This window comes from Staurois parvus, unplaced genomic scaffold (assembly GCF_062004578.1).
Source record: "Staurois parvus isolate SC_StPar_1 unplaced genomic scaffold, SC_StPar_1.0 ptg001570l, whole genome shotgun sequence".
NCBI lineage: Eukaryota > Metazoa > Chordata > Amphibia > Anura > Ranidae > Staurois > Staurois parvus.
The window spans coordinates 949901-977500 of record NW_028319366.1 but is presented as its reverse complement, the minus strand read 5'-3'; the positions used below and the strand labels follow the sequence as shown (position 1 = coordinate 977500).

At 42.1% G+C, this 27600-nt stretch overlaps 2 protein-coding genes across 2 annotated transcripts in view; one reads left to right on the top strand and one right to left on the bottom strand.

Annotated features, from left to right (window-relative positions):
- Positions 1–12197, bottom strand: part of COTL1 (coactosin like F-actin binding protein 1) — a 58599-nt gene extending 46402 nt beyond the window's left edge. The window contains exons 1-2 of the mRNA XM_089662865.1: positions 11812–12197; positions 9831–9913 (exon numbers count right to left, since the gene is read on the bottom strand). Coding sequence (XP_089518991.1) covers positions 9831–9913; positions 11812–11888 — 160 coding nt within the window. The 5' untranslated portion in view covers positions 11889–12197. The remainder of the gene's footprint in view (positions 1–9830; positions 9914–11811) is intronic.
- The window catches only part of KLHL36 (kelch like family member 36), a 35190-nt gene continuing 19776 nt past the window's right edge, over positions 12187–27600 (top strand). The window contains exons 1-3 of the mRNA XM_089662864.1: positions 12187–12538; positions 20002–20072; positions 24831–25904. Coding sequence (XP_089518990.1) covers positions 20013–20072; positions 24831–25904 — 1134 coding nt within the window. The 5' untranslated portion in view covers positions 12187–12538; positions 20002–20012. The remainder of the gene's footprint in view (positions 12539–20001; positions 20073–24830; positions 25905–27600) is intronic.

Sequence of the window (27600 nt, the reverse complement as noted above, 5' to 3'; positions counted from 1 at the left end):
AGGTCAGGTTGAATTTTTTGCCTACAACTGGTTTTCATAAACTCTGGTGAGTCAGCACTGAAAAATAAAACTACCCCTCCCCCACCCACCCCCCTTCCTGAATGAGCAAGCAAACCTCAGACATGGATAATATAAACTCATCCGAAATGTTTGCTTTTAAATGGAGATCTCATTCCTGACAATAAGCAGAAAATAAAACAAACACACAAAGTGAAACTCGACTCCCATTGTGGGGATGTGAAGATGAAGACAATGGGCATTCGGCCCTTCCTCTGTCCAACCTGAGCCGCTGTCAATAGAGTGAAAAGATGGGATATAGGAGTGGGGGAGGGGAGGGGTGTCTGAGCGGGTGTCACCGGCAGGGCCATACAGGTGACATTGGTGCACAAACACGCCACAAAATCACTTTCCTCCCGCAGTTCACCTGCCACGCTGCTCCCCTGGGAGGGATAATGACACCCTATGGATCAGGAGACCCAGAGAAATCACTGTAATTACAGCCTGGTACTAGAAGCGTGTTGATGAGGATTGTGTTCGGGTGTTCTCCGCACTCAGACACGCTAAATGACATTTCACGCCACATCATATATGACCCTTTTCTGGGGTTGGCTGCAAATAAAATTAGCAAAAGTGGAACGGATGTGAGATCTTCCGCCTGTTTTATGTATAATTCTGCTTGGCCAGTTTTACGATTTGCCAACTGTGACACCAAAGTTGAGCTTTGCAGTTTGCGGTGTCACGCCTTCAGCTTGCTCACCAGACTTTGAATCGGGTTCATCACATTACTGATTCACTGTCCAGTAAGCAGAGACAAGAAGCTGAATCAGGATGCAGTGAAGTCACCTTCCTGACTTTGCAGTGCGGAAATCACGGATGACTACAGAGAACACGGAGCCAATCACATCAGTCTCTGCACCAGAGGAGCTTACACTCTAATGTCCCCCCACAGTCACACACTATTATTATACATTTATATATCTCTGACATATACCGCAGTGCTGTACAGAGGACACTGAGCGAGTCACATCAGTCTCTGCACCAGAGGAGCTTACACTCTAATGTCCCCCCACAGTCACACACTGCTAATATAATATATATAGCCCTGACATATACCGTAGTGCTGTACAGAGACCCATGAGCCAATCACATCAGTCTCTGCACCACAGGAGCTTACTCTCTAATGTCCCCCCACAGTCACACACTATTATACATTTATACAGCTCCGACATATACCATGGCGCTGTACAAAGAACACTGAGCCCGTCACATCAGTCTCTGCACCAGAGGAGCTTACACTCTAATATCCCTCCCAGGGGTGGACTGACCATTTGGAAACTCGGGCACTGCCCGAGGGCCCGGGGTCATTAGGGGGCCCCATGAGATGCCCCTGGTACCTTTTTTATAGGCTTTTTTGAGTTTGAGCAAGGACACAGGGGCCCCATGATCCCCTATTGCCCGGGGGCCTCATGAATTGTCAGTCTGCTCCTAATCCCTCCATAGTTACACACAGGGGCGGACTGACCATTTGGCAACTCGAGCAGTGCCCGAGGGACCAGGGTCAGTAGGGGGCCCCATGAGATACCCCTGGTACCTTTCATAGGCTTTTTTGGGTGTGGTTTGAGAGTGGGTGAGGACACAGGGGCCCCGTGATCCCCTATTGCCCGGGGGCCCCATTATATAGCTCTGACATATACCACAGCACTGTACAGAGAACATAGATCCAGTCACATCAATCTCTGCAACAGAGGAGCTTACACTCTAATGTCCCCCCCCACAGTCACACACTATTATTATACATTTATATAGCTCTGACATATACCGCAGCGCTGTACAGAGAACACTGAGCCAGTCACATCAGTCTGCACCAGAGGAGCTTACACTCTAATGTCCCCCCCCACAGTCACACACTATTATTATACATTTATATAGCACTGACATATACCGCAGTGTTGTACAGGGAACACTGAGCCGGTCACATCAGTCTCCGCACTGACAGCAGCCCTCGGTGATGACAGTGGCAGTTGCACAGGGGACCATCCTGTGGAGTACTCGGGGTCACATATCACAATTTCCTCATCCTCCTGACATGACAACATTTCCTTTTCTGCTAACTCACAGGATACATTGTACGCTGCACACTTCTGTATGGCAGCTGAAAATGCTGAATCAATATCCAGCCGTGTGCTGTACATTGTTACTTACTGTGCAGGGGTCCCCCCGTGCATTTCCTCAGTCTCCCCTCCCCCAGTGATCAGTCTATACATTGTAACTTTGTAGCAAAACACAAGGGGAGAGGCTGCAGCAGGGGGCTGATCTGTGTCAGACATTTGTTAGCCCACCCAAGAACCACACAGGCCTGTTGATTTACATGATTGTGTCATCTCTGAGCTGTCAGTCCAAGAAGTAGATAGTGACCCTGGATGATGCCTGAACAAAGACGGCGCCGTCCTTCTTGTCGGGGACAGTACTGTGATCTTTGTGAGAGGTACCTGGAAGGGTTCTACTGATATATTACTCAGCGTGCTGCACCGCATATCTGATGACAGGTTCACTTTCAATGAAAATAAGAATCCAACCGCACTTATGATATGTGTTGTCGGGTTTCTGGCACATTAGAGATGATGTCACCTGGGAGATGGAGGAGAGAATTGTGCGTCCTTGGAAGAGATTAATTTAGTACATTGGTTGAGGGACGGATCAGTTAATTATCAGACAAGTTCTGCATACCCCAGTGCACACGTTAATGGACCAATCAGAGCGCAGGGGGAGGAAACGCTCTTATTCCACTTAAAGGGCACTTTGTCATTTATACCTTTGTCTTCTGAAACAGAATCCAATCCTAAGTGTTCATGGTTTATAAATAATACCTATCAATATTTTATAAATAATACCTATCAATATTTTATAAATAATACCTATCAATGTTTTATAAATAATACCTATCAATGTCTTTATAAATAATACCTATCAATGTCTTTATCAATAATACCTATCAATATTTTATAAATAATACCTATCAATATTTTATAAATAATACCTATCAATATTTTATAAATAATACCTATCAATGTCTTTATAAATAATACCTATCAATGTCTTTATCAATAATACCTATCAATGTCTTTATAAATAATACCTATTTATCAAAGGTGTATAAATATTATTTATTTATCAATATTTTATAAATAATATCCATTTATTAATTTTGTTTTTTCAAGTAGTATCTATTTATCAATGTTTTTGTAAATAATATCTATTTATCATTTTTTTTAATAAATAATATACATTAATGTTTTATAAATAATATCTATTTATTAATGTTTTATAAATAATATGTATTTATCAATGGTTTTAAAAATAATATCTATTTATTCATGTTTTAAAAAAAAATTTTGATTTATCAATGGTTTTCTAAATAATATTTATCTATTAATGTTTTCTAAATAATATTTATTTATTAAAGTTTTATAAATAATATCTATTTATTAATGTTTTATAAATAATATGTATTTATTAATGGTTTTATAAATAATATCTGTTTATTAATGTTTTCATAAGTAATATCTATTTATCAATGTTTTTAAAAATAATATCTATTTATTCATGTTTTAAAAATAATATTGATTTATCAATGGTTTTATAAATAATATTTATCTATTAATGTTTTCTAAATAATATTTATTTATTAAAGTTTTCTAAATAATATCTATTTCTTAATATTTTATAAATAATATGTATTTATCAATGCTATTATAAATAATATCTATTTATTAATTTTTTTCTATAAGTAATATCTATTTATCAATGTTTTTTTTATAAATAATATCTATTAATGTTTTAAAAATAATAGGTATTTATCAATGTTTTATAAATAATATCTATGTATTAATGTTTTATAAGTAATATTTATTTATTAATGTTTTATAAATAATATTTATTTAACAATGCTGTTATAAATAATATCTATTTATTAATGTTTTATAAGTAATATTTATTTATTAATGTTTTATAAATAATATTTATTTAACAATGCTGTTATAAATAATATCTATTTATTAATGTTTTTTAAGTAGTATCTATTTATCAATGCTGTTATCAATAATATCTATTTATTAATATTTTTATAAGTAATATCTATTTATCAATGTTTTTTATAAATAATATCTATTAATGTTTTAAAAACAATATTTATTTATCAGTGTTTTATAAATAATATCTATTTATTAATGGTTTATAAATAATATTTATTTATCAATGCTGTTATAAATAATATCTATTTATTACATTTTTTTATAAGTAATATCTATTTATCAATGTTTTATAAATAATATCTATTAATGTTTTATAAGTAATATCTATGTATTATTGTTTTATAAATAATATCTATTTATTAATGTTTTTATAAATAATATCTATTTATTAATGTTTTTATAAATAATATCTATTTATCAATGTTTTTATGAATCATGTTTTTATTGGTTGCTACTGTAGGCTGCCTTCACACTGTGCCCCCGTTAGGGAGATTCACCCTCTTTTTTTTTTGTCCTGTTTACTGTTATCACCAAGAGTGGCAGTGAAAAAAAATCCCAAATTTTGGGTTGTCACCGGAGCAGGAACAGAGGGGAAATCTTCCAGTGGGGACATTAGTTCTGCTAAAGTAACACTTCTGCGATACAATGTATCAATGATGTTTCAATACAAACCTGCGCTGTCTGTCTGCACCAGAGGGAGCAATATTGCTAAACAATTGAATGATCACATGGAGTAGAATGTCTGACTGATCTATGAATGTTCAGCGAAGCGCGGGGTGACAGATCAAAGGGCAAACATCTCATTATGCCGCGTTTTTGTATTTATTAACAGGAAAGGGAGTTTATTGGGACATAATCGTGTCACTCCCATTTCTTCCTGTAGTAGGGCGCCCCTAGTGGCCATTACATCATTTATGAATAATTGCAAGTCAACCAACCTGACCCACATCCATGTCACAAAAGAACCCGTGGGGTTGATTTACTAAAGACAAATAGACTGTGCACTCTGAAAGGAATTTGTTAAAGTGCTTAGTAAATGAGAGGAAGTTCTGCTGACTTCCATCATCCAATCACATGCAGGCAAACATTCTGTTTTTTTTATTTCAGGTACTTATATAGCGCCATCATTTTACGCAGCACTTTACATATATATTGTACATTCACATCAGTCCCTAACCCTCAAGGGGTGTACAATCTAAGGTCCCTAACTCACATTCATACATACACATACTAGGGACAATTTAGACAGCAGCCAATTAACCTACCAGCATGTCTTTGGAGTGTGGGAGGAAACCGGAGTACCCGGAGGAAACCCACGCAGGCACAGGGAGAACATGCAAACTCCAGGCAGGTGGTGCCGTGGTTGGGATTGCGAACCAATGACCCTAGTACTGTCCAATTAACCTACCAACAAGTCTTTGGAGTGTGGGAGGAAACCGGAGTACCTGGAGGAAACCCACGCAGGCACAGGGAGAACATGCAAACTCCAGGCGGGTGGTGCCGTGGCTGGGATTGCGAACCAACAACCCGAGTACTGCCAGGCAGAAGTACTAACCATTTATCCTTGCATGTGATTGGGTGTTCTTTGCATAGTGAAGCTTCATCTCATTTACTAAGCTCTGGTGCAAATTCCCTTGCAACTGTACTTGCAAAGTGCGCAGTCTATTTGCCTTTAGTAAATCAACATCATATGTGTGTTCTTTTAAAGAAACTTTTAAAAAAAATATATTCAGCCTCCTGTCCTTTTGTGTCATATCACCTATAGTCACACTAAGTTTGGAAATCCGGAACACATAATAAACCAGACGCATGAACATTAAAACTTGCAAAGGTATTTAATCTGCATGGAGTCTGTATAGGTTTCCCCCAGGTTTTTCCACACATTCCATAAGTATACTGGTAAGTATTTGTCGTTTACTGATGCTAGGTTCACACCTATGTAGTTTGCTTTTGATCCATTTCTGCAGCGCGTTTTTTCACATGCGGTTTTGATGCGTTTTGCGGGGGGGGGGGGGTTTCTTGTTGCTAGGCAGATTAAAATGCACAACACAGAAAAAACACACTACATGTTTTTGTGCAGCATCTCCATGGAGGTCTATAGAACCAAAAACGCAACTTTGTGCATTTAAAAAAGTCCCTGACCCTTTCCAAAAAATGCATCGAGTGAGAACGCGGAGATGTGAATGTGTCCCATAGGAAGTCATGTTAAATGGACTGCTGTGCGTTTCTGCAAAACGCAAAACACTGCGGAAAAACGCTTAAATGTGTCTGTGCTGGGACATTAGAGTGTAAGCTCCTCTGGTGCAGAGACTGATGTAACCGGCTCAGTGTTCTCTGTACAACACTGCGGTATACGTCAGAGCTATATAAATGTATAATAATAGTGTGTGACTGTGGGGGGGCATTAGAGTGTAAGCTCCTCTGGTGCAGAGACTAATGTGACTGGCTCAGTGTTCTCAGTACAGCACTGCGGTATATGTCAGAGCTATATAAATGTATAATATTAATAATAGGGTGCAGGGGCAGACTGACAACTCATGGGGCCCCCGGGCAATAGGGGATCATGGGGCCCCTGTGTCCTTGCCCAAACTCAAAAAAGCCTATGAAAAAAGGTACCAGGGGCATCTCATGGGGCCCGCTACTGACCCCGGGCCCTCAGGCAGTGCCTGAGTTTCCAAATGGTCAGTCCGCCCCGTGACTGTGGGGGGACATTAGAGTGTAAGCTCCTCTGGTGCAGAGAATGATGTGACTGGCTCAGTGTTCTCTGTACAGCACTGCGGTATATGTCAGAGCTATATAAATGTATAATAATAATAGTGAGTGACTGTGGGGGGACATTAGAGTGTAAGCTCCTCTGGTGCAGAGACCGATGTGACCGGCTCAGTGTTCTCTGTACAGCACTGCGGTATATGTCAGAGCTATATAAATGTATAAAAAAGGTGAACTTGATGGGACAGCCTGCTGGGATTTGTAGTTCCACTCAGCGGGAGCACTTCAGACAGCAGAATACAAGCCTACATCTCCAATGACAACTGGTAGCCATACATGCTTCCATAAATGGCCAATTTCTTTACTGATCATTCTCTTCCGACTGGAATAACGGATGTATAGTCCACCGATATGCTGCGCAGGGGGAAGTGGATTTTGATCAATAGTTATCATAAATGATCAATCACATCTCTGTTTCTGCCACGTAATCTCGTAACCCGACTGATCAAACTACAGTTGTGTGAACAGTTGACCGATAATTTTCCGCTCTAACCCAGGGGTCTCCAAACTGCGACTCAGGGGCCACGTGTGGCCACCATAAGACTTATTTTTCTATTTAACAAACATCTTGCTGAGCGCTCTCTATCAGAGAGGAGAATATTTAATTCAATATTTACAAATAATGAACAATACTGTCATAAAAGGTGAATTGTACATGAAACGTAACCCTTCAATCATTCTTCCCCCGCTGCAGGAGGAGTGACCACAGGATCACAATGGAGAGGTGTGGCCCCACCTAAAGCTCATGCTTGATTCACCTTTCACCGCTTTTGTCTGATCCGAGTTCCCAGACCTGACCAGCCCAGGAACCTATTGTTGGCACTGTCACTATAATACCCATTTATCATCTTTCTGATAAAATAATCCTTTCTCCCTTCTCTTATGATGTATTGTCTCCCTAAAGCTCAACTTACCTGGAAAAATTCCTCGAATTGGTATACCGATTCTTTGAATCGGTATACCAGGAAGCACCAGGCAGAGATGGTGATCCTGCCATGAAGGTTCTTGTTCAGGCACTTCCCATTACAGGGTGACAACACTCTGTCCTTGTCTTCCAATTGTGCTCCTGTGTTGTCACCCTGTAACAGGATGTGCCTGAATAAGAACCTTCATGGCAGGATCACCATTGTTGCCTGGGACTTCCTGTTATACAGATGAAAACCCACCAGGCCTCCGATGGAGACTACAAGTGGCCATTTCAACATGTGATACACAGGCATTGTCACCACCGATAATCACTTTGCTCTCATGTTAATATAATTTTAGAAGTTATTTTAAACATTCCTAAATCTGCAGCTTTTGTTAGAATAATCCCTGGTGATCCTGATATGAAGGTTCTTGTTCTGGCACTTCCTGGTGACAACACTCTCTCCCTGTCTCCCAATTTTGCTCCTTCATTGTCACCCTGCAACAGAAAGTACCTGAACAAGAACTTTCATGGCGGGATCACCATCTCTGCCTGGGACTTCCGGGTATACTCATGGAAACCTACCAGGTTTCCGATGGAGACTACAAGTGGCCATTTCAACATACATTAAACAGGCGTGGTCACCACCAAACATCACTATAATCTCATATTAATATACTTTTAAATATTCCTAAATCTGCAGCTTTTGTTAGAATAATCCCTGGTGATCCTGATATGAAAGTTCTTGTTCTGGCACTTCCTGTTATATGGTGACAACACTCTCTCCCTGTCTCTCAATTTTGCTCCTGCGTTGTCACCCTGCAACAGTATATTAAATAAATAAATACATCAGCCGCAGCCAAGGCTGTTGATAGAAACCACGGGGCCCTATACAGCCAACCTGACAAGCCACCCCCCCCCCTAGAAAAAAAACAGTTTACTAGGCTTCAGTTATGAATGAACACAGTAAGTGATCAGTACTAATCACTCATTGTGCTCATTCAGGAAACAAAGGGGCTGGTAAAGGTGACATATTTACTGAGCCCTTCCCCCACTCTCTATCCTTAAGGATCCTATTGTGTGCTTGCAGCTTCCAGTGGAAAGGAAGCTGGTAGCATTGTGGGGGCACACAGGGGGCCTGGACAGCAGGGGGCAACGTATGGTGCAAAGGGAGGATGATGGGAGTGGTGGGGGGCAATTACTAAAACCAATCCCCTGTAGGGCTCTCTCCAGTGGGAGGGAGAGGTGAAGAAGACAGCTTTCAGCTGCTGCAAGGAGAGCCATACAGGGGATCGGTTCCAGTAATTGCCCCTGCCGTGCCGATCACACCCCCGCCTACATCCGCTTCACCCAGCTGCTAGCCTGGGCCTCATACAGGAGGACTGGTGGTACCCCCTTATCCATGGCTCTGGCAGCAGCTTCAGATTTATCCTTGTATTGTGGGTGGGGGAATCTGTTAGATTTTATACGTATAAAATCCATATGTGAATGGCCAACTTACGTCTTTGAAGTCACCGGTTTGCTCATTGCCTGAACCTGAGCCTGAGGATTCCGGCCCATGTGTTCCCTGGTTCCTGCTCCGCCCGCTCACAAAGAACAGCGTCAAGAGGCTGCACCCCCATGGAAAGCTCCATAGGCTCTAATGGGCTAGGGCAGGGCACAGTACAAAGAGGTCATTGAAATGCTGCCGACCCATTCAGAAGCAGTGTGCAAGACCTGCTGAATCCGGTTTCCAGGAAGCTCATTAAACAAAATTAAGGTACATTAATTGGACTTTTGAACCCCAGACTCTTCCTGTAAACTTTTTACAGATCATTGACTCATTTTATTGTCTGCGGCCGTTCTATTAAGTGATAGTTTGCAGTGATTTGGATTCTGGGTCGGGATCTGACCTGGATCATGTACAGAGGATATAGTCATCTGGGCCAGCGGCTGCCCAGTTCTCCATTAGGGCAGGGCTAGGCAAGTCAATACAAATCACGCTGCACATTCCAAAACCATAGCCCCAGGTCCAAAGCTGCCCCCCCCCCCCCCCCCGCCCAGCCAACGCACAGCAACAGCCAATACATGTCTTCCACATCTCCCCGTTATATATAATAACCAGCTATGGAGGCTGAACTTACCTGTACAAGTATCTACAAATTCTTCATAGTTGGAGCCCTGATCTCCGGGAACTATCGTGGAGCCGTCATACTTAAACGTTACCCTAAAGAAAAGCCAGAGAATTTCAATGGATGATTGCTGGAAAATGTCACTAAATGTTCTTTGTGTCTGCCTAAAGAATATAGAAAGGCTCCTGTGTTCTCTGTACTGCACTACGGAATATGTCAGAGCTATATAAATGTATAATGCAAAATAGTGTGTGACTGTGGGGGAGGGGACATTAGAGTGTAAGCTCCTCTGGTGCAGAGACTGATGTGACTGGCTCAGTGTTCCCTGTACAGCACTGCGGTATATGTCAGAGCTGTATAATGTATAATAATAATAGTGTGTGACTGTGATGGGACTTTAGAGTGTAAGCTCCTCTGGTGCAGAGACTGATGTGAATAGTTCGGCGTCCCCTGTACAGCACTATGGAATATGTCAGAGCTATATAAATACAATTAAAAATAGTGTGTGACTGTAGGGGGGGGACATTAGAGTGTAAGCTCCTCTGGTGCAGAGACTGACGTGACTGGCTCAGTGTTCTCTGTACAGCACTGCGGTATATGTCAGAGCTATATAAATCTTAAAAATATATAGGGTTATAGGAAATTAGAGTGCAAGCTCCTCTGATTCGAGACTGATGTGATTGGCTCAGTGTTCTCTGATCAGAACTGCATTATGTCATAGCTATGTAAATGTATAATAGTGCAGTAGGAAATTAGAGTGTAAGCTCCTCTGGTACAGAGACTGATGTGTCGCTGTACAGCACTGCGGAATATGTCTGAGATATATGTGTAAAATAATAATAGTGGTGGGGACATTAGAGTGTAAGCTCCTTGGGTGCAGTGCAGAGACTCTAGTTAAATGACACCTGGCAGTACTAGGGTCGTTGGTTTGAATCCGAAACACGGCACCACCTCTCTGGAGTTTGCATGTTCTCCCTGTACCTGTGTGGGTTTCCTCCGGGTACTCTGGTTTCCTCCCACCATCCAAAGACATGCTGGTAGGTGAATTGGCTCCTGTCTAAATTGTCCCTAGTATGTGTATGTACATATGTGAGTTAGGGACCTTAGATTGTACGCTCCTTGAGGGTTAGGGACTGATGTGAATGTACAATATATATGTAAAGTGCTGCGTAAACTGACAGCACTATATAAGTACCTGAAATAAATAAATAATAAATAAAATCCTATGTACAGCACTATGGTATATGTCAGAGTGCTATAAATTAATCTCTTAGATTGTAAGCTCCCAGGATCAGGGCCCTCCTAACCCTCTTGTATTGAACTGTATTGTTGCTGTATTGTCTCCTGATATATTGTAAAGCGCTGAGCAAACTGTTGGCGCTATATAAATCCTGTATAATAATAATATATAAATCCTGTATAATAATAATAATAATATATAAATCCTGTATAATAATAATATATAAATCCTGTATAATAATAATAATATATAAATCCTGTATAATAATAATATATAAATCCTGTATAATAATAATAATAATATATAAATCCTGTATAATAATAATAATATATAAATCCTGTATAATAATAATATATAAATCCTGTATAATAATAATAATAATATATAAATCCTGTATAATAATAATAATATATAAATCCTGTATAATAATAATAATATATAAGTCCTGTATAACAATAATAATACATTAATAAAATAACAAAGTTTATCTTTTTCATTCTATACTACGATAAACTCCTGAACTGAGACTGACCAAGCATGCTGGGACTTATAGTTCCACATTCTCTACAAGTTAGTCGCTACACTCTAAGCCACGTATACTGTACCCTGCTAACATATTGCAAGCTCTTGGGTCAAGGCACTCACTAGACTGCAGTGCAGCAGTGAACTCCTCCAGAGAAATAAATGTAGGAACTGTAGAAAGTCTGATGCCCATTGTCCCCATTGCCCCCCCCCCCCCCAGGGACCACTCACCAGCTGATGCCATTGGTGTCGTCCCTGACTAGATTGTAAGCTTCTCGGCAGGATTCCTTGTCAATCTTGGTTGCCATGATGTGATGACCGCTTAAGCTGTAGGAAAAGGCTGAGCAGGAGGCAGAAAACCGCAGCTTTGCAGAAAAGTCCTGCCTTTAAATCCTTTAACCAGCTCAGGGACAGGTAGGTGCCAGGGGTGCTTAGGAGGAATCAGCTGCTGCTGCTGCTCACTCCTTCTCACTTCTGCTATGAATGAAGCCTGCAACCCTACAGGGACTTAACCCCTCCACTGCCAGCCTGGGAGTGCAGATGGGGCAGGTCATTTCTTTCTTTTTTTCTCTCTCTCTCCTTTTGCTTCTTCTGCAAAAACTGGGAGGAGCCTGCATGGCTAATGACAGCCTGTGAGAGGGCAGCAGCTGGCTTGGAGCTCCCTCTTGCAGTGGTTCCATCTGCTTCCTGTGCAATGGAGAGCTGCAAAGCATTACTGGGAATCTGGGAGATGAGCACAAAGGAGTGAATTAGGGGGGACCAGGACCCCCCCATTTGCCCCTCATCACAGCACCCCAGCTTATTTAAACATGAGGAGCAGAGCTTGCAGCTGCATCCTGACAATGCATTGCAAGAGAGGGCTGGAGCAGCCATCAGCCACCACCACCACCATCATCATCATCATCTTCTAGACTGGAGGGCCTGGCAGGCCAGATCAGCCCCTTCCCCCTTGTTGCAGGTAGGGAGATGCCATCCTGCTGGGTGATCTCTGTGTCTGGGCATTGGATACATTGTAATCCTCAGACTTGTCACTGTGTCAGTGCTGTGTGACAGCCTTCCATGTCAACAGGAAGAGATCTGGCTGGAGAGGAATCAGACAGGGTTTAGGGTGTTATTTGGGGTCAATCCTCCTTCTCAGGGTCGCTTATGGATAAGGCTATTAGCTGCAATGGCTGCAGGGAAGGCTGGACTGCAATGGAAGGTAGACGTTGTGTCAATGGCGCCATCTCATGGCCGTGCTGGGGGTTGCAGCTAATGCTATTGCGCAACTCTTTATTTTTGTTTCTTTTTTTTAACAATGTAGCACAGTGGTCTCCAAACTGTGGCCCGGGGGCCAAATGCGGCCCTTTGCTTGCCTTTATCTGGCCCTTGGGGCACTGCTCCTCTTACTGACACCAATGATGGGGAACTATTTCTCACACTAACACCAACAATTGAGCACTATTCTTCCCACTACCAATGACTGGCCACTATTCCTCCCACTGACAGCGACTGGGCACTATTCCCCCCACTGACACCATAATTATTGGGCACTATTGCTCCTACTGACACCAATGACTGGGCACTATTCCTCCTACTGACAACAAATGGTCACTATTCCCCCCACTGACATCAATGATTGAGCATTATTCCTCCCACTTACAACAACTGGTCACAATTCCTCACACTGACAATGACTGGGCACTATTCCTCCCACTGACACCAATGTTTGGGCACTATTCCTCCCACTGACACCAATGATTGGGCACTATTCCTCCTACTGACAACAAATGGTCACAATTCCTCACACTGACAACGACTTGGCACTATTCCTCCTACTGACACCAATGATTGAGCACTATTCCTCTTACTGACACCAATGATTGGGCACTATTCCTCCCACTGACAGTAATTGGGCACTATTCCTCCTACTGACACCAATGATTAGGCACTATTCCTCCTACTGACACCAATGACTGGGCACTATTCCTTCCACTGACAACGATTGGGCACTATTCCTCCCACTGACACCAATGATTGGGCACTATTCCTCCCACTGACATTGATTGGGTACTATTTCTCCTACTGACACCAGTGATGGGGCACAATTCTTCCTACTGACACCAGTGATTGGGCACTTTTCCTCCTACTGACACCAATGATTGGCCACTATTCCTCCCACTGACAACGACTGGGCATTATTCGTACTACTGACACCAATGATTGGGCACTATTCCTCCTACTGACACCAATGATTGGGCACTATTCCTCCTACTGACACAAATAATTGGGCACTATTCCTCCTACTGACACCAATGATTGGGCACTATTCCTCCTACTGACACCAGTGATCGGGCACTATTCCTCCTACTGACACCAGTGATTGGACACTATTCCTCCTGCTGACATCAATGACTGGGCACTTTTCATCCTACTGACAATGATTCCATACTATTCCTCCTACTGACACCAATGATTGGCATCATTCCTCTCACTGACAACAATTGGGCACTATGCCTCCTACTGACACCAGTGATTGTGCACTATTCCTCCCACTGACACCAACTATTGGGCACTATTCTTCTCACTTACACAAATGATTGGGCTCCATTCCTCCAACTAACAACGACTGGGCACTTTTCCTCCGACTGACACCAACAATTGGGCACTATTCCTCCCACTGACATCAATGATGGGCACTATTTTTCCCAATGACACCAATGACAGGACACTATTCCATCCACGGACACCAATGTCCGGCCCCCCTAAGGTTTGATGGACAGTAAACCGGCCCTTTGTTTAGAAGGTTTGGAGACTCCTGATGTAACATAATGTAAATTGGGTCTAAGAAATAATTATTTGTCATGGTAAGTAATAGAGTTGATTTAATTAAAGTGGAGTTCTAGCTGTTTTTGTGTTCCCATGTCACCTCCTCCCATGCTCGCCTCCAGGACTTCTCCCAAGCTCTCCCATTCTAAGGACCTCCCTACCCCAATCTGTCTGGCTATCTCCTATCCACTTTTAGACAATCGCTGAAAACCTTTATCTTTAGAAAAGCCTATCCTGCTTCTACCTAGTAAACTGCCTTTAATTTCCCCCACCAGCTCATACCCCCACAGCTATTACCTTTTGTATCACTCAACCCTTCCTCCTAGATTGTAAGCTCTATGAGCCGAGCCCTCTGTTTCCTCTTGTACCAAATTGTATTGGAACTGTAATGTCCGCTTTCATTTAGTAAAGCGTTGAGTAAACTGTTGGCACCATATAAATCCTGTATAATAATAATATTAAAAGTCAGCAGCTACAAAAACTGTAGCTGCTGACTTTTAATAAACACACAAACAAGCAGAGCTTCCATTTTTGGGTGGAACTCCGCTTTAAAGTGTTACTAGACCCTGGACCCTGCATTCACCATATCTGGTCTCCCCGGACCCTGCATTCACTATATCTGGTCTCCCCGGACCCTGCATTCACTATATCTGGTCTCCCCGGACCCTGCAATCACTATATCTGGTCTCCCCGGATCCTGCATTCACTATATCTGGTCTCCCCGGACCCTGCAATCACTATATCTGCTCTCCCTGGACCCTGCATTCACTATATCTGGTCTCCACGGACCCCGCATTCACTATATCTGGTCTCCCAGGACCCTGCAATCACTATATCTGCTCTCCCCGGACCCTGCATTCACTATATCCAGTCTCCCCGGACCCTGCATTCACTATATCTGGTCTCCCCGGACCCTGCATTCACTATATCTGCTCTCCCCGGACCCTGCATTCACTATATCCGGTCTCCCCGGACCTTGCATTCACTATATCTGGTCTCCCAGGACCCTGCATTCACTATATCTGGTCTCCCAGGACCCTGCATTCACTATATCTGCTCTCCCAGGACCCTGCATTCACTATATCTGCTTTCCCCGGACCCTGCATTCACTATATCTGCTCTCCCAGGACCCTGCATTCACTATATCTGCTCTCCCAGGACCCTGCATTCACTATATCTGGTCTCCCCGGACCCCGCATTCACTATATCCGGTCTCCCCGGACCCTGCATTCACTATATCTGGTCTCCCACAGTACACACAACATGGAAATAAAATTATTTTAGTAAATATAAACTGCTAAATACTTTTTCTCATCAGCACTATAGCAGTCTTGTGGCTTCTATCAGTATCCAGCAGAGCACTGGTTACAGCTTGGTGGAGTTTTCTTTCTGCTCTAAGAGGATGCAGGACCCCTGACCTTTGTCTGGACAGTGCTGATTGGCCCTGTGCTGATCACATGCACTCTCCCAAGAAAAAAAAAATCTGTCTAGCAATACAAACCAAACTGAGCATGTGCAGAGTGACTCCACACGATATGTCTGATCAGGAGATAAGAGGGGGGCACTGAAAGAAGGGAAGGATCAGAGAAGTCAGGTTCAAACTGCATTTTTACAAAATGCAGGGCATTAACCCCTTAGGTTCCACAGTGAGTATAACAAGCATGCTTTACTGCACATACAGACTGATTGTACTGTTGTGGGTTTAGTAATACTTTAAGGCAAAAAGAATAAGCATTTTGCAAGTGCAGTTGCTCCAGCGCTAAAGCTTCACTGTACAAAAAACACCCAATCACGTGAAATGAAAATGAAAAAAAATGAGCTTCACCTCATTTACTAAGCTCTGGAGCACCTGCACTTGCAAAGTGCACAGTCTATTTGTCTTTAGTAAATGGGTCAAGACACTCAATAGACTGCAGTGCAGCAGTAATCTCCTTCAGGGAAATAAATGTAGGAACTCTAGGGTGCCCACTGCTCAGTGGCATAGAAAGAGAAAAAGAGACAAAGAGAAAAAGAAATGGAACGAGAGACAGAGAGAGAAAAGAGGAGAAAGAAAGAAAAAGAAAGAAAGAAAGAAAGAAAGAAAGAAAGAAAGAAAGAAAAAGAGAGTAAGAGAAAGGGAGACAGAGAAAGAAAAAAAAGGAATGGAACAAGAGACAGAGAGAAAGAGATAAAGAGAAAGAAAAATAAAGAGAAAGAGAGAAAGATTATTATTATTATTATTATTATACAGTATTTATAAAGCGCCAATAGTTCACTCAGCGCTGTACATTACAAAGGGAGACAGAACATGTGACAGAACAATACCAATACAATGCAAAACATGAGGGGATTGAGGGCCCTGCTCTTTCGAGTTTACAATCTAGGAGATTAAAAGAGAAAGAGAGAAAGAAAAAAAAAGAGAAAGAGAAAGCACTGCTCTGATCTCATTCCCACACATCACCCAATGTTCTCTGAGGACCTGGCTGGGATTGGACTGGTGGGGGGTCCGGTGTGAGCTGTGTGCCACTGTCTCCTCCCACACTGCTAGAGAGTAGCTGGTTCCCCTCCCTACATGTGGACTGGATGGAGCAGGGACTGGGATCAGTGGGGTCCCAACTGAAAGTGCTGCAGGGAGTCCAGACCTGGCCTAGGGTGGAGAGGGCGGTGGCAGCAGCACAGCGCTGGGCACCAGGCAGCTGATGCCATGATCAGATGATGGTCTGTCACAGTGTGGGACTCTGGGCCAATGTGGGCTTAATTTTGGCGCCCCTTTAAATTTTACACCTGTGGCAACCACCCCGGCTGCCCCCCCCCCTCCCCATTGCTGCGCCACTGCCGCCCCCCCCCCTCCGCCCCTGGGGACCATTCACAAGCTGATGCCATTGGTGTCATCCCTTATTAGACTGTAAGCTTCTTGGCAGGATTCCTTGTCAATCTTGGTCATCATGGAGTCATCAAATGCAAGTGCGTATTGTGAAAGCAACATATTTCAATAGAAGCAGTTTAGAGCAGTGCATTGCGCTGATATGCAAGAAAAGTAGAACATGCCCGTCACCCGAGAATTACGACAAATCGCACCTGACTGAGGGTGAAATTTGGTCTCTGAGCTTCTTTGTCATGACAAACGTGTATAGGGCAGTTCATTCAAGTGAATAGGCTGCCCTATGCACAACATGCAAAAATGTGTGAATCCCCCCCCCCGAAAAAAAATGCTACATGAAATGTGAACTAGGCCTTTCAGTGAATAGGTTGCCCTATGTGCTATATTATTATTATTATTATACAGTATTTATAAAGCGCCAATAGTTCACTCAGTATATGAGGAAATGCATGTTAATTGCTAAAAAGAATCCTGAGTGGGAAAGTGCAATCCCACTACCAGAAATGTAAGTGGGGCCTCAAAGTGTAGCTGAGTTTATGTAGTCTTCTATTTATGGTTGAGTATTTGATTATTATTTGAACACTGCGGATTTACATTTTTACTTTACTTTTTATTCCATCATTTTTTCCCTTCCTGGGACTAAAATACAAAGGGCCGGTTCACACCAGGAATCGCCTAAGAGTGTTCCTGTGCGATTCACTTGTAGTTCTATGCGGTGCAATTTCAGCTCATTCATTTTAAACGGACTGAAACCTCACCACACTACACCGTGTACTACTTTTGGAAACTCACTAAGACCAGACCGCATGGTCCTTTTGCACCATGCAATCTGGTACGGGCAAACACACTGCGTTTGTGACCTGCGTTTGGGGTGTCATTATTATTTTTATTGATACCCACTGAGATCGCAACTACAGTGCATTTTGAATGCGGTACGGTAAATGTGGGTTTTGGGCACTGCGTTTTGGTGTGAACTTGCCAAAAATGATAAGGATAATGAGAGCTTGCTTTTTGCCACAAAAATAGGTCCAGTAAAGATTATTATTATTATACAGGATTTATATATTAATATTATTATACAGGATTTATATATTATTATTATTATTATACAGGATTTATATATTATTATTATACAGGATTTATATATTATTATTATTATACAGGATTTATATATTATTATACAGGATTTATATATTATTATTATACAGGATTTATATATTATTATTATTATACAGGATTTATATATTATTATACAGGATTTATATATTATTATTATACAGGATTTATATATTATTATTATTATAATACAGGATTTATATATTATTATTAGACAGGATTTATATATTATTATTATACAGGATTTGTATATTATTATTATTATACAGGATTTATATATTATCATTATTATTATACAGGATTTATATATTATTATTATTATTATACAGGATTTATATATTAATATTATTATACAGGATTTATATATTATTATTATTATACAGGATTTATATATTATTATTATACAGGATTTATATATTATTATTATTATTATACAGGATTTATATATTAATATTATTATACAAGATTTATATATTATTATACAGGATTTATATATTATTATTATACAGGATTTATATATTATTATTATTATACAGGATTTATATATTATTATTATACAGGATTTATATATTATTATTATTATACAGGATTTATATGGCGCCAACAGTTTGCTCAGCACTTTACAATATAACGGGAGACAATACAGCAACAACACAGTTCAATACAAGAGTGTTAGGAGGGCCCTGATCCTTGGAGCTTACAATCTAAAGGAGACTTCAGCTCCTCCTGACTCGACCAGAGGCGTCCGTTTTGCCGCGACGCAACGCGACGCTAACGCTCCTGTTTGAACAGCACTATGTGCTGCAATGTGCAGAATTTTCCCATGCGTTTGGGAAACTGTAAAAATGCATCCCAAATGCCTGTCTGCCGCTTGCTAACAAGGCTAATGTGAACGTAGCCTAATGCAGGCCATAGACGGGGAGAAAACCAGCCATTTTTTTTTCAGAAAAACGAAAAATCGGTTGTTCAATCAGCTGACGTTGCCACCATTGGTAAAAAAAAGTCAGCTGATTTTCGTCCTGTCTACAGCTGGCAAATATAATAGTGAAGTGTCCCTGCAGAGAGCTCCACTATTCTATTTGACATTTAAAAGTATAGCAAAGTTGCAACATTGTATCTATTTGTATCCATTTCAGATATAGATGTTTCTATTTGGATGCAAATGGTTACAATGTTGCAACTTTGCTATACTTTTAAATGTCAAATATAATAGCGGACAAAGCTCTCTGCAGGGACACTCCACTATTCTATTTGACATTTAAAAGTACAGATGTTATTTTTCTTTTGTCTTCATCGTCTTCTGTTTCTTCTTTTTCCTCTTCTTCTTGCAGGTCACGGCTCATGCGCATTTTTTTAATCGGTAAAAAGATCAGCCGATTTGCCCATCATTGACGTGAAAATCGGCCGATCTGCAAATTCGGCCGATTCTTTTCCAACTTCACCGATTAAAAAAATGTGTCAGAATCACGAAAAACTGCCGACAAATTCACCCACTAACGAAATCGGCCGATTATTCTTTCAGACGAATTCTCGGCCGGTTTTCTCCCTGTCTATGGCCTGCACAAGAGATGAAAAGAGCTTCTTTTAACCCTTAGAAATCCTGAATCAATGAGTTTATTTTGTTCCTTTTTATTAAGGGTGACTTACCATGGAGGGATCCAGACAGAGCCGGGTATCGCGCCCCCACAAGATCAGTGAATCATCAAAGGTAAGGTGTACTCGTGCTATTGGAGTCCTTAAACTGAACTTTTCTTATCTATACAGAAAATGGTGAAAATCTGATTGGTGTGTGCTAGTGCTGGACTGACGAGAGGCATAATTCATATTTATGTGTGTGTGTGTATATATATACAGTCAGGTCCATAAATATTTGGACATCGACACAATTCTAGCATTTGTGGCTCTATACACCACCACAATGGATTTGAAATGAAACGAACAAGATGTGCTTTAACTGCAGACTGTCAGCTTTAATTTGAGGGTATTAACATCCAAATCAGGTGAACAGTGTAGGAATGACAACAGTTTGCATATGTGCCTCCCACTTGTTAAGGGACCAAAAGTAATGGGACAGAATAATAATCATAAATCAAACTTTCACTTTTTAATACTTGGTTGCAAATCCTTTGCAGTCAATTACAGCCTGAAGTCTGGAACGCATAGACATCACCAGACGCTGGGTTTCATCCCTGGTGATGCTCTGCCAGACCTCTACTGCAACTGTCTTCAGTTCCTGCTTGTTCTTGGGGCATTTTCCCTTCAGTTTTGTCTTCAGCAAGTGAAATGCATGCTCAATCGGATTCAGGTCAGGTGATTGACTTGGCCATTGCAGAACATTCCACTTCTTTGGTTGCTTTTGCATTCTGCTTTGGGTCATTGTCCATCTGCACTGTGAAGCGTCCAATGAGTTGTGAAGCATTTGGCTGAATATGAGCAGATAATATTCCCGAAACACTTCAGAATTCATCCGGCTGCTTTTGTCAGCAGTCACATCATCAATAAATACAAGAGAAGCAGTTCCATTGGCAGCCATACATGCCCACGCCATGACACTACCACCACCATGCTTCACTGATGAGGTGGTATGCTTAGGATCATGAGCAGTTCCTTTCCTTCTCCATACTCTTCTCTTCCCATCACTCTGGTACAAGTTGATCTCGGTCTCATCTGTCCATAGGATGTTGTTCCAGAACTGTGAAGGCTTTTTTACATGTCGTTTGGCAAACTCTAATCTGGCCTTCCCGTTTTTGAGGCTCACCAATGGTTTCCATCTTGTGGTGAACCCTCTGTATTCATTCTGGTGAAGTCTTCTCTTGATTGGTGACTTTGACACACATACACCTACCTCCTGGAGAGTGTTCTTGATCTGGCCAACTGTTGTGAAGGGTGTTTTCTTCACCAGGGAAAGAATTCTTCGGTCATCCACCACAGTTGTTTTCCGTGGTCTTCCGGGTCTTTTGGTGTTGCTGAGCTCACCGGAGCATTCCTTCTTTTTAAGAATGTTCCAAACAGTTGTTTTGGCCATGCCTAATGTTTTTGCTATCTCTCTGATGGGTTTGTTTTTGTTTTTTCAGCCTAATGATGGCTTGCTTCACTGATAGTGACAGCTATTTGGATCTCATCTTGAGAGTTGACAGCAACAGTTTCCAAATGCACATAGCACACTTGAAATGAACTCTGGACCTTTTATCTGCTCATTGTAATTGGGATAATGAGGGAATAACACACACCTGGCCATGGAACAGCTGAGAAGCCAATTGTCCCATTACTTTTGGTCCCTTAACAAGTGGGAGGCACATATGCCAACTGTTGTAATTCCTACACCGTTCACCTGATTTGGATGAAAATACCCTCAAATTAAAGCTGACAGTCTGCAGTTAAAGCACATCTTGTTCGTTTCATTTCAAATCCATTGTGGTGGTGTATAGAGCCAAAAATGTTAGAATTGTGTCGATGTCCCAATATTTATGGACCTGACTGTATATATATATATATATATATATATATATATATATATATATATTTAATTATACACTATATTACCAAAAGTATTGGGCCAGCCCTCCAAATCATGTGATTCAGGTGTTCCAATCCCCTCCATGGTCACAGGTGTATACAATCATCCCCTAGGCATGCAGACTGCTTCTACAAACATTGGTGAAAGAATGGGTCGCTCTCAGGAGCTCAGTGACTCCAAGCGTGGTCCCGTGATAGGTGGTCACCTGTGCAATAAGTCCATCCATGACATTTCCTGGCTACTAAATATTCCATGCTCAACTGTTAGTGGGATTATAACAAAGTGGAAGCAACTGGGAACAACAGCAACTCAGCCAAGTGGTAGTCCACGTCACATGACAGAGCGGGGTCAGTGCATGCTGAAGCGCACAGTGCGCAGAAGTCGCCAACTGTCTGCAGAGTCAGTCCCAGCAACAATAGATCTCCCAGCAGCCTTCATCAATACGTTCAGCACCCCTTGCCATTACATACGATCAGTGTTGGAGGTGCCGGAACTGCGTTCCCGCTGAAAGAAGCTATATATATATATATATATATATATGACATTTTGGGGCCACATACAGCCTGCCTGGCAGTCCATGCCTTTAAATACCTTATTGCACTTGCACAGTAAGCCCTCAAGCACGCCGGATGTTTTTCTCTCCACTTTTAGAACTATTTTGGGGTTTTTTTTTGCCTTTAATTGCCCCTCAGTGGTAGCCCGTGGGAGTTATTTACTAAAGCTTGGTAGTGCAAAATCTTGTACAGCTCTGCAGTGAAACCAATCAGCTTCCAGGTTTTATTTTCAAAGATTAATTGAAGGAGCTGAAGTTAGAAGCTGATTGGCTGCCATTCACAGCTGCACCAGATTTTTCACTCACCAGTTTTAGTAAATCTCCCCCTATGCACAAATAGATTTTCACAAGTGTACAGAGGCAGAAAAAAAAAAGCCGAGCCAGTAGGTTCAAGAGAGGAACGTTGTCCTGCTAAGAAATAGTTGAGGTGCCTAAATGCGTTAATATTCTGACCAATGAAATGAATGAATGCCCATACACTTGCTTAATTGCCCCTAAAAAGGCTCTGCCTGTTTCCAGAAAATGAGTCCTCTTCTCTGTCCCCAGTTCCTGCTACTGATGGGACCCGGGGAACTTTTATTGAACTACTTGCCCTCCAGAGGATTTACCCCCCTTCCTGACCAGGCCATTTTTTTGTGATACGGTGCTGCGTTACTTTAACTGACAATTGCGCGGTCATGCAATGCTGTACATAAATTTACATCCTTTTTTGCCACAAATAGAGCTTTCTTTCGATGGTATTTGATTGTCTGTGCGTTTTTATTTTTTGCCCTATAAACAAAAAAAGACCAACAATTTTGGAAAAAAAAACAATATTTTTGACTGTTTGCAATAAAACATATCCAAAAAAAAATTAAAAAATCAAATTTCGTCATAAATTTAGGCCAAAATGTATTCTGCTCCATGTCTTTGCTAAATAGAAACCCAATCCATGTAAATTAATTGGCTTACGTGAAAGTTATAGCATCTACAAATGGCGGTATACACAATGGAATTTTAATTTTTTTAAACTAGTAATGGCGGTGATCAGCGACTTATAGTGGGACTGTGGGGGGCATTCTGACACTGGGGGGGGGGGAAGGGACTGACTAACTGCCACTGACATCATTAGTGACACTAATACAGTGATCAGAGCTAATAAAAAAGCACTGACACTGTACTAATGACACTGGGCAAGAAGGGGTTAACTTTTGGGTGATCAAAGGGTTAACTTTGTGCTTTGTGTGTTGTGTGCTGTTTCACAACAGAGACATACTGCTTTGTATTTCTCTGCTATGTAGAGAAATACAAAGCAGCATGTCCTTGATGGCAGGAGAGAAACCTGTGTTGATTATACACATGTCTGTCCGCTGTCAATTCTGCACGGCGATCGCCGGGTGCTGGCGGGGAATCTCCGGCCGGGCCCCGGTGATTGACATCCCTAGCTGCCAAACGGCGGCGCAGGTAGGGCAGTGCGCGCGCGCACCCTACCCGTAAGTGCAAATCACGTATGTATACGTGATTTTGCACAGCCCTGCTGCCCTGTAGCAGTACTTCTACTATAGGGCGGCGGTAAAGCAGTTAATTGCTGGGAGCCACGGCCCATAGGATCACTATGCATGCATCCAAAGGTATTTAAATATTGTCCTCTCCATCCCCAGGCCCCTTCTACACACATGAGGCCCAGGTATGGGCCCAGTAATAGAGGGCCAGCTCTATCCCCCTATCGGTGGCCCTGTCCATCTCTCCATATACAAACAATATGAAATAGAAGCTGTAGCAAGATCGAAAAAGTCCACCTCATTTTTGGCTGGAGGACATCCAGCATTATCTAGCTTTTTCCTCCATGCCCCTTTAATTCATTGGTTTTCAGTTCATTCAATCATGATGGCTCAACCTCACAAAGAGGGTGATACCATAGAATCTAGTTATTTTCGGAAGCTATGTACAGCATCCTGTTGGCCCCTCCCACAAGCCATGATCTGCCTGCATTGCATAGAGAAGTAAAGAGACCTTTTAATTTTTTTTATGTAATAATAGCGTGTTGTCAGGGAGGAGAATCCAGTTTTCATTTTATTCTGGCTTCATACAGATCAGTCCCAGCAACAATATCCCACTCAATGTACCAGTGCAAAGTAGAAGATGAAAGGGAAAAAGTGGTTGCCAGTACAGACAATTTTCAGTCATAATACTTATGGCATGATGATATGGATATTGTATGGGTATGGAGGTGTCTTTATCTTTCCTCTAGCACTGATAAAGGGGTCATTTTTGACCCCCACAATGCGTTGGCTACTTTTTGGATTGTTCCCTGACTTTTATTCGAATAAAGTCATATCTGGACCTTTTAACAGTGTGGCATTTCAGTTTCCATTTTTGGTATACTATAGTACTGATGGTGACTTTTCTTCCTCCAGCTGTATCAGTGGCCTGACAACTCCAGACAAATCCTTCACAGCCTGGATGAACAAAGGCAAAAGGGACTGTTCTGTGATGTTATCCTGGTGGCCGACGACCAAAGAGTCCCAGCCCACAGAAATGTCCTGTCCGCCTGCAGCGACTACTTCAACTCCATGTTCACCATTGGCATGAAGGAAGCCCACCAAACTGAGGTGGAACTGGTTGGGGCCTCCTACATTGGCCTCAAAGCTGTCGTCGACTTCCTCTACAGCAGCGACTTGACTTTAGATGGTGGCAACATTGACTACATCCTTGAGACGGCCCATCTCCTTCAAGTCTGGAAAGTGGTGGATTTCTGCTGCGAATATTTGGAGAGCGAGGTCAACGAGGAGAATTACCTCTATCTACAGGAGCTGGCCTCCATTTACAGCCTGGATCGGCTTGGGTCCTACATTGACTCTTTCATCTTGAACAATTACAGCAGTATGGCCTTCACCAATGACTACTTAGAGAACGTCAGTGTCCAGAAGCTGTGCCAGTACCTTGCGAGCAACCGGGTTCAACATGTTAGTGAACATGAACTTCTACAGTCCGCTCTTCAGTGGCTGACCCACAACCCCGACCGAGAGAGCCAAGCCTATCAGGTCCTGCAGAACATCCGATTCTCACTTATCTCCAAGAGTGACCTTGTGCATCGGGTGAAACCTGCCATGACATCGCTCCTGCCAAAAAACGCCAGCTGTGAGGGCCTGGTGGATGAAGCCATCCACTACCATTCCAATGTGGCTGCACAGCCGCTCCTCCAGAACGTCCGCAGCACTCTTCGTAGCGGGACAGAAAGGCTGCTCTTTATAGGCGGGGAGGTCTCTGAACACTGTCTGGAGCTCAGCGATGATGTTTACAGCCTTGACCTTCAGAGGGAACAGTGGCTTTCAGAGACTCGACTTCCTGCAAGAAGGAGCCACCACTGTGTCACGTCTCTGGGTAACTTCATCTATGTCGCTGGTGGGAGCTTCTCGATTGATGATGGCGGGGACGCGGCCTCCAACGTCCTCTACAGATTTGATCCTCGCTGTGGTCAGTGGATCCAGGTGAGATGAGTTTGTTGATGGTGACCAAAGGTAAGGGTTAGCAATCTGGTAAGATAGACCAGGTTTTGTGCAACAAGATTTTAGGAAGGCAGCAGACTAGCCCCTAACAAATGAGTTTTTATCAGAGAAAAAATATAATTTCAACACAAGCCCAATATACCTAGAAGTCTTTTTTTAAAGAAGCTAGGGCCCAAAAAGCCCACTATGGTGCCAGCCTCCTCCCTCCCACCTGCTGTCTCCCGGGCTCTGCTTGCCTGTCTGCAAGCCTGGGACCAGTCAGTGGCTGCTGGTGGGTATAGGGGAGAGATGAGAGCGGACACATCCGCTCCCCTTCTTGTCCTGACCTGGAAGTGATGTGATGTCAATTCCGGGTCCCCGTTGACAGATTCCCGACCATCAAGGCCGGGAAAGAATGTAATGTGGTGCGATGTGCACTGCATTACATCCAGTGTAGTACAGGGGAGACATTGGGGGTCTTTTAGACCCTGGATACCTCAAAAAAGAGAACCTGCCACGAATAATCATCACATATGGAACTTCTTGTCCCCTATGTGATTAAAAAAAAGAAAGGTAAGCAAGAATTTTTTTTTTTCATTTTTAAAAAAATAAAGTTACACCCAAGCATACAACCCCCTCCCCCCCTGAAAAAAATGTTTCAAGGCCCCCAACCCCACATATGTATGCACATACAAATGTAAAAGCTATGGGGTGCCTACACATGAAAACAACTATTGTGATACACATGTCACATATCGCCGTGCACGCCAGAATGAGAGGAATAATTCTAGCACCAGACCTCCTCCGTAACGCTGAACTGATGACCTGTAAAGGGCTTGGATATCTATTTACTCGATGCAATCTTATCTTTTATATTTTACCGAAAAATTGGATAATGTATTGCTTTTTGTGTCCTAAAATTATTAAAATTAAGTATATTTTTTACTGAAATTTTGCGTTTCGTAGACCTTTGTGATAATATCATGTGACATAAAAAATTGGAACTACCACTATTTTATTCTCTAGGGTCTCTGTTTTCAGAAAATATATCATGTTTGGGGTTTTTGTGTCATCTTCAGGCCTGAAATGATTTTTTTAAACGTATGCAAAAAACGCAAAAACAGCTCTGGCAGCGAGAGGGATAGAAGATAAGCCCGACACTCCCCTTTCCTGAGAAGCAACCAATCAGTGCTCCTTACACTGCAAGGTCTCTCCCCTCCCTGCTAGTTCCCAGGTGCTGTGCTGGAGACAGGCAGGGAGGAGAGGAGGAAATAAACAGCTCAATGTTAAAAATATTAAATGTTTAGGTCGCCATAAAGCCCCTTTTGTTTTTAAAAGCCTCAGACATTACTTAAAGCAGATTTAAATACAGTTTTGGTTAAAAAAAAATTTTTTTCCCAGGACAAGTAGATTGGGACACCGATTTAGTCCCTGGACAAGTAGTTTTTTTCAAAAATGTCCACACCCCTGCAAACAGTCACAAACATTCGTCCAGCCATCGCCAATTCTATGTTTGCTTAATATGTTCAGTTTCTATGACCGACAGCACCATCTACTGGGCATAATGAGATACTTTCTTGACTGAGGTAATTTAGGAAAATATGTATATTATTGCCACTAGATGGAGCTGATGATCATAGATGATCAACATATTAAAGCGGAGTTCCAGCTGAAAAAAAAAAATAAAAGTCAGCAACTA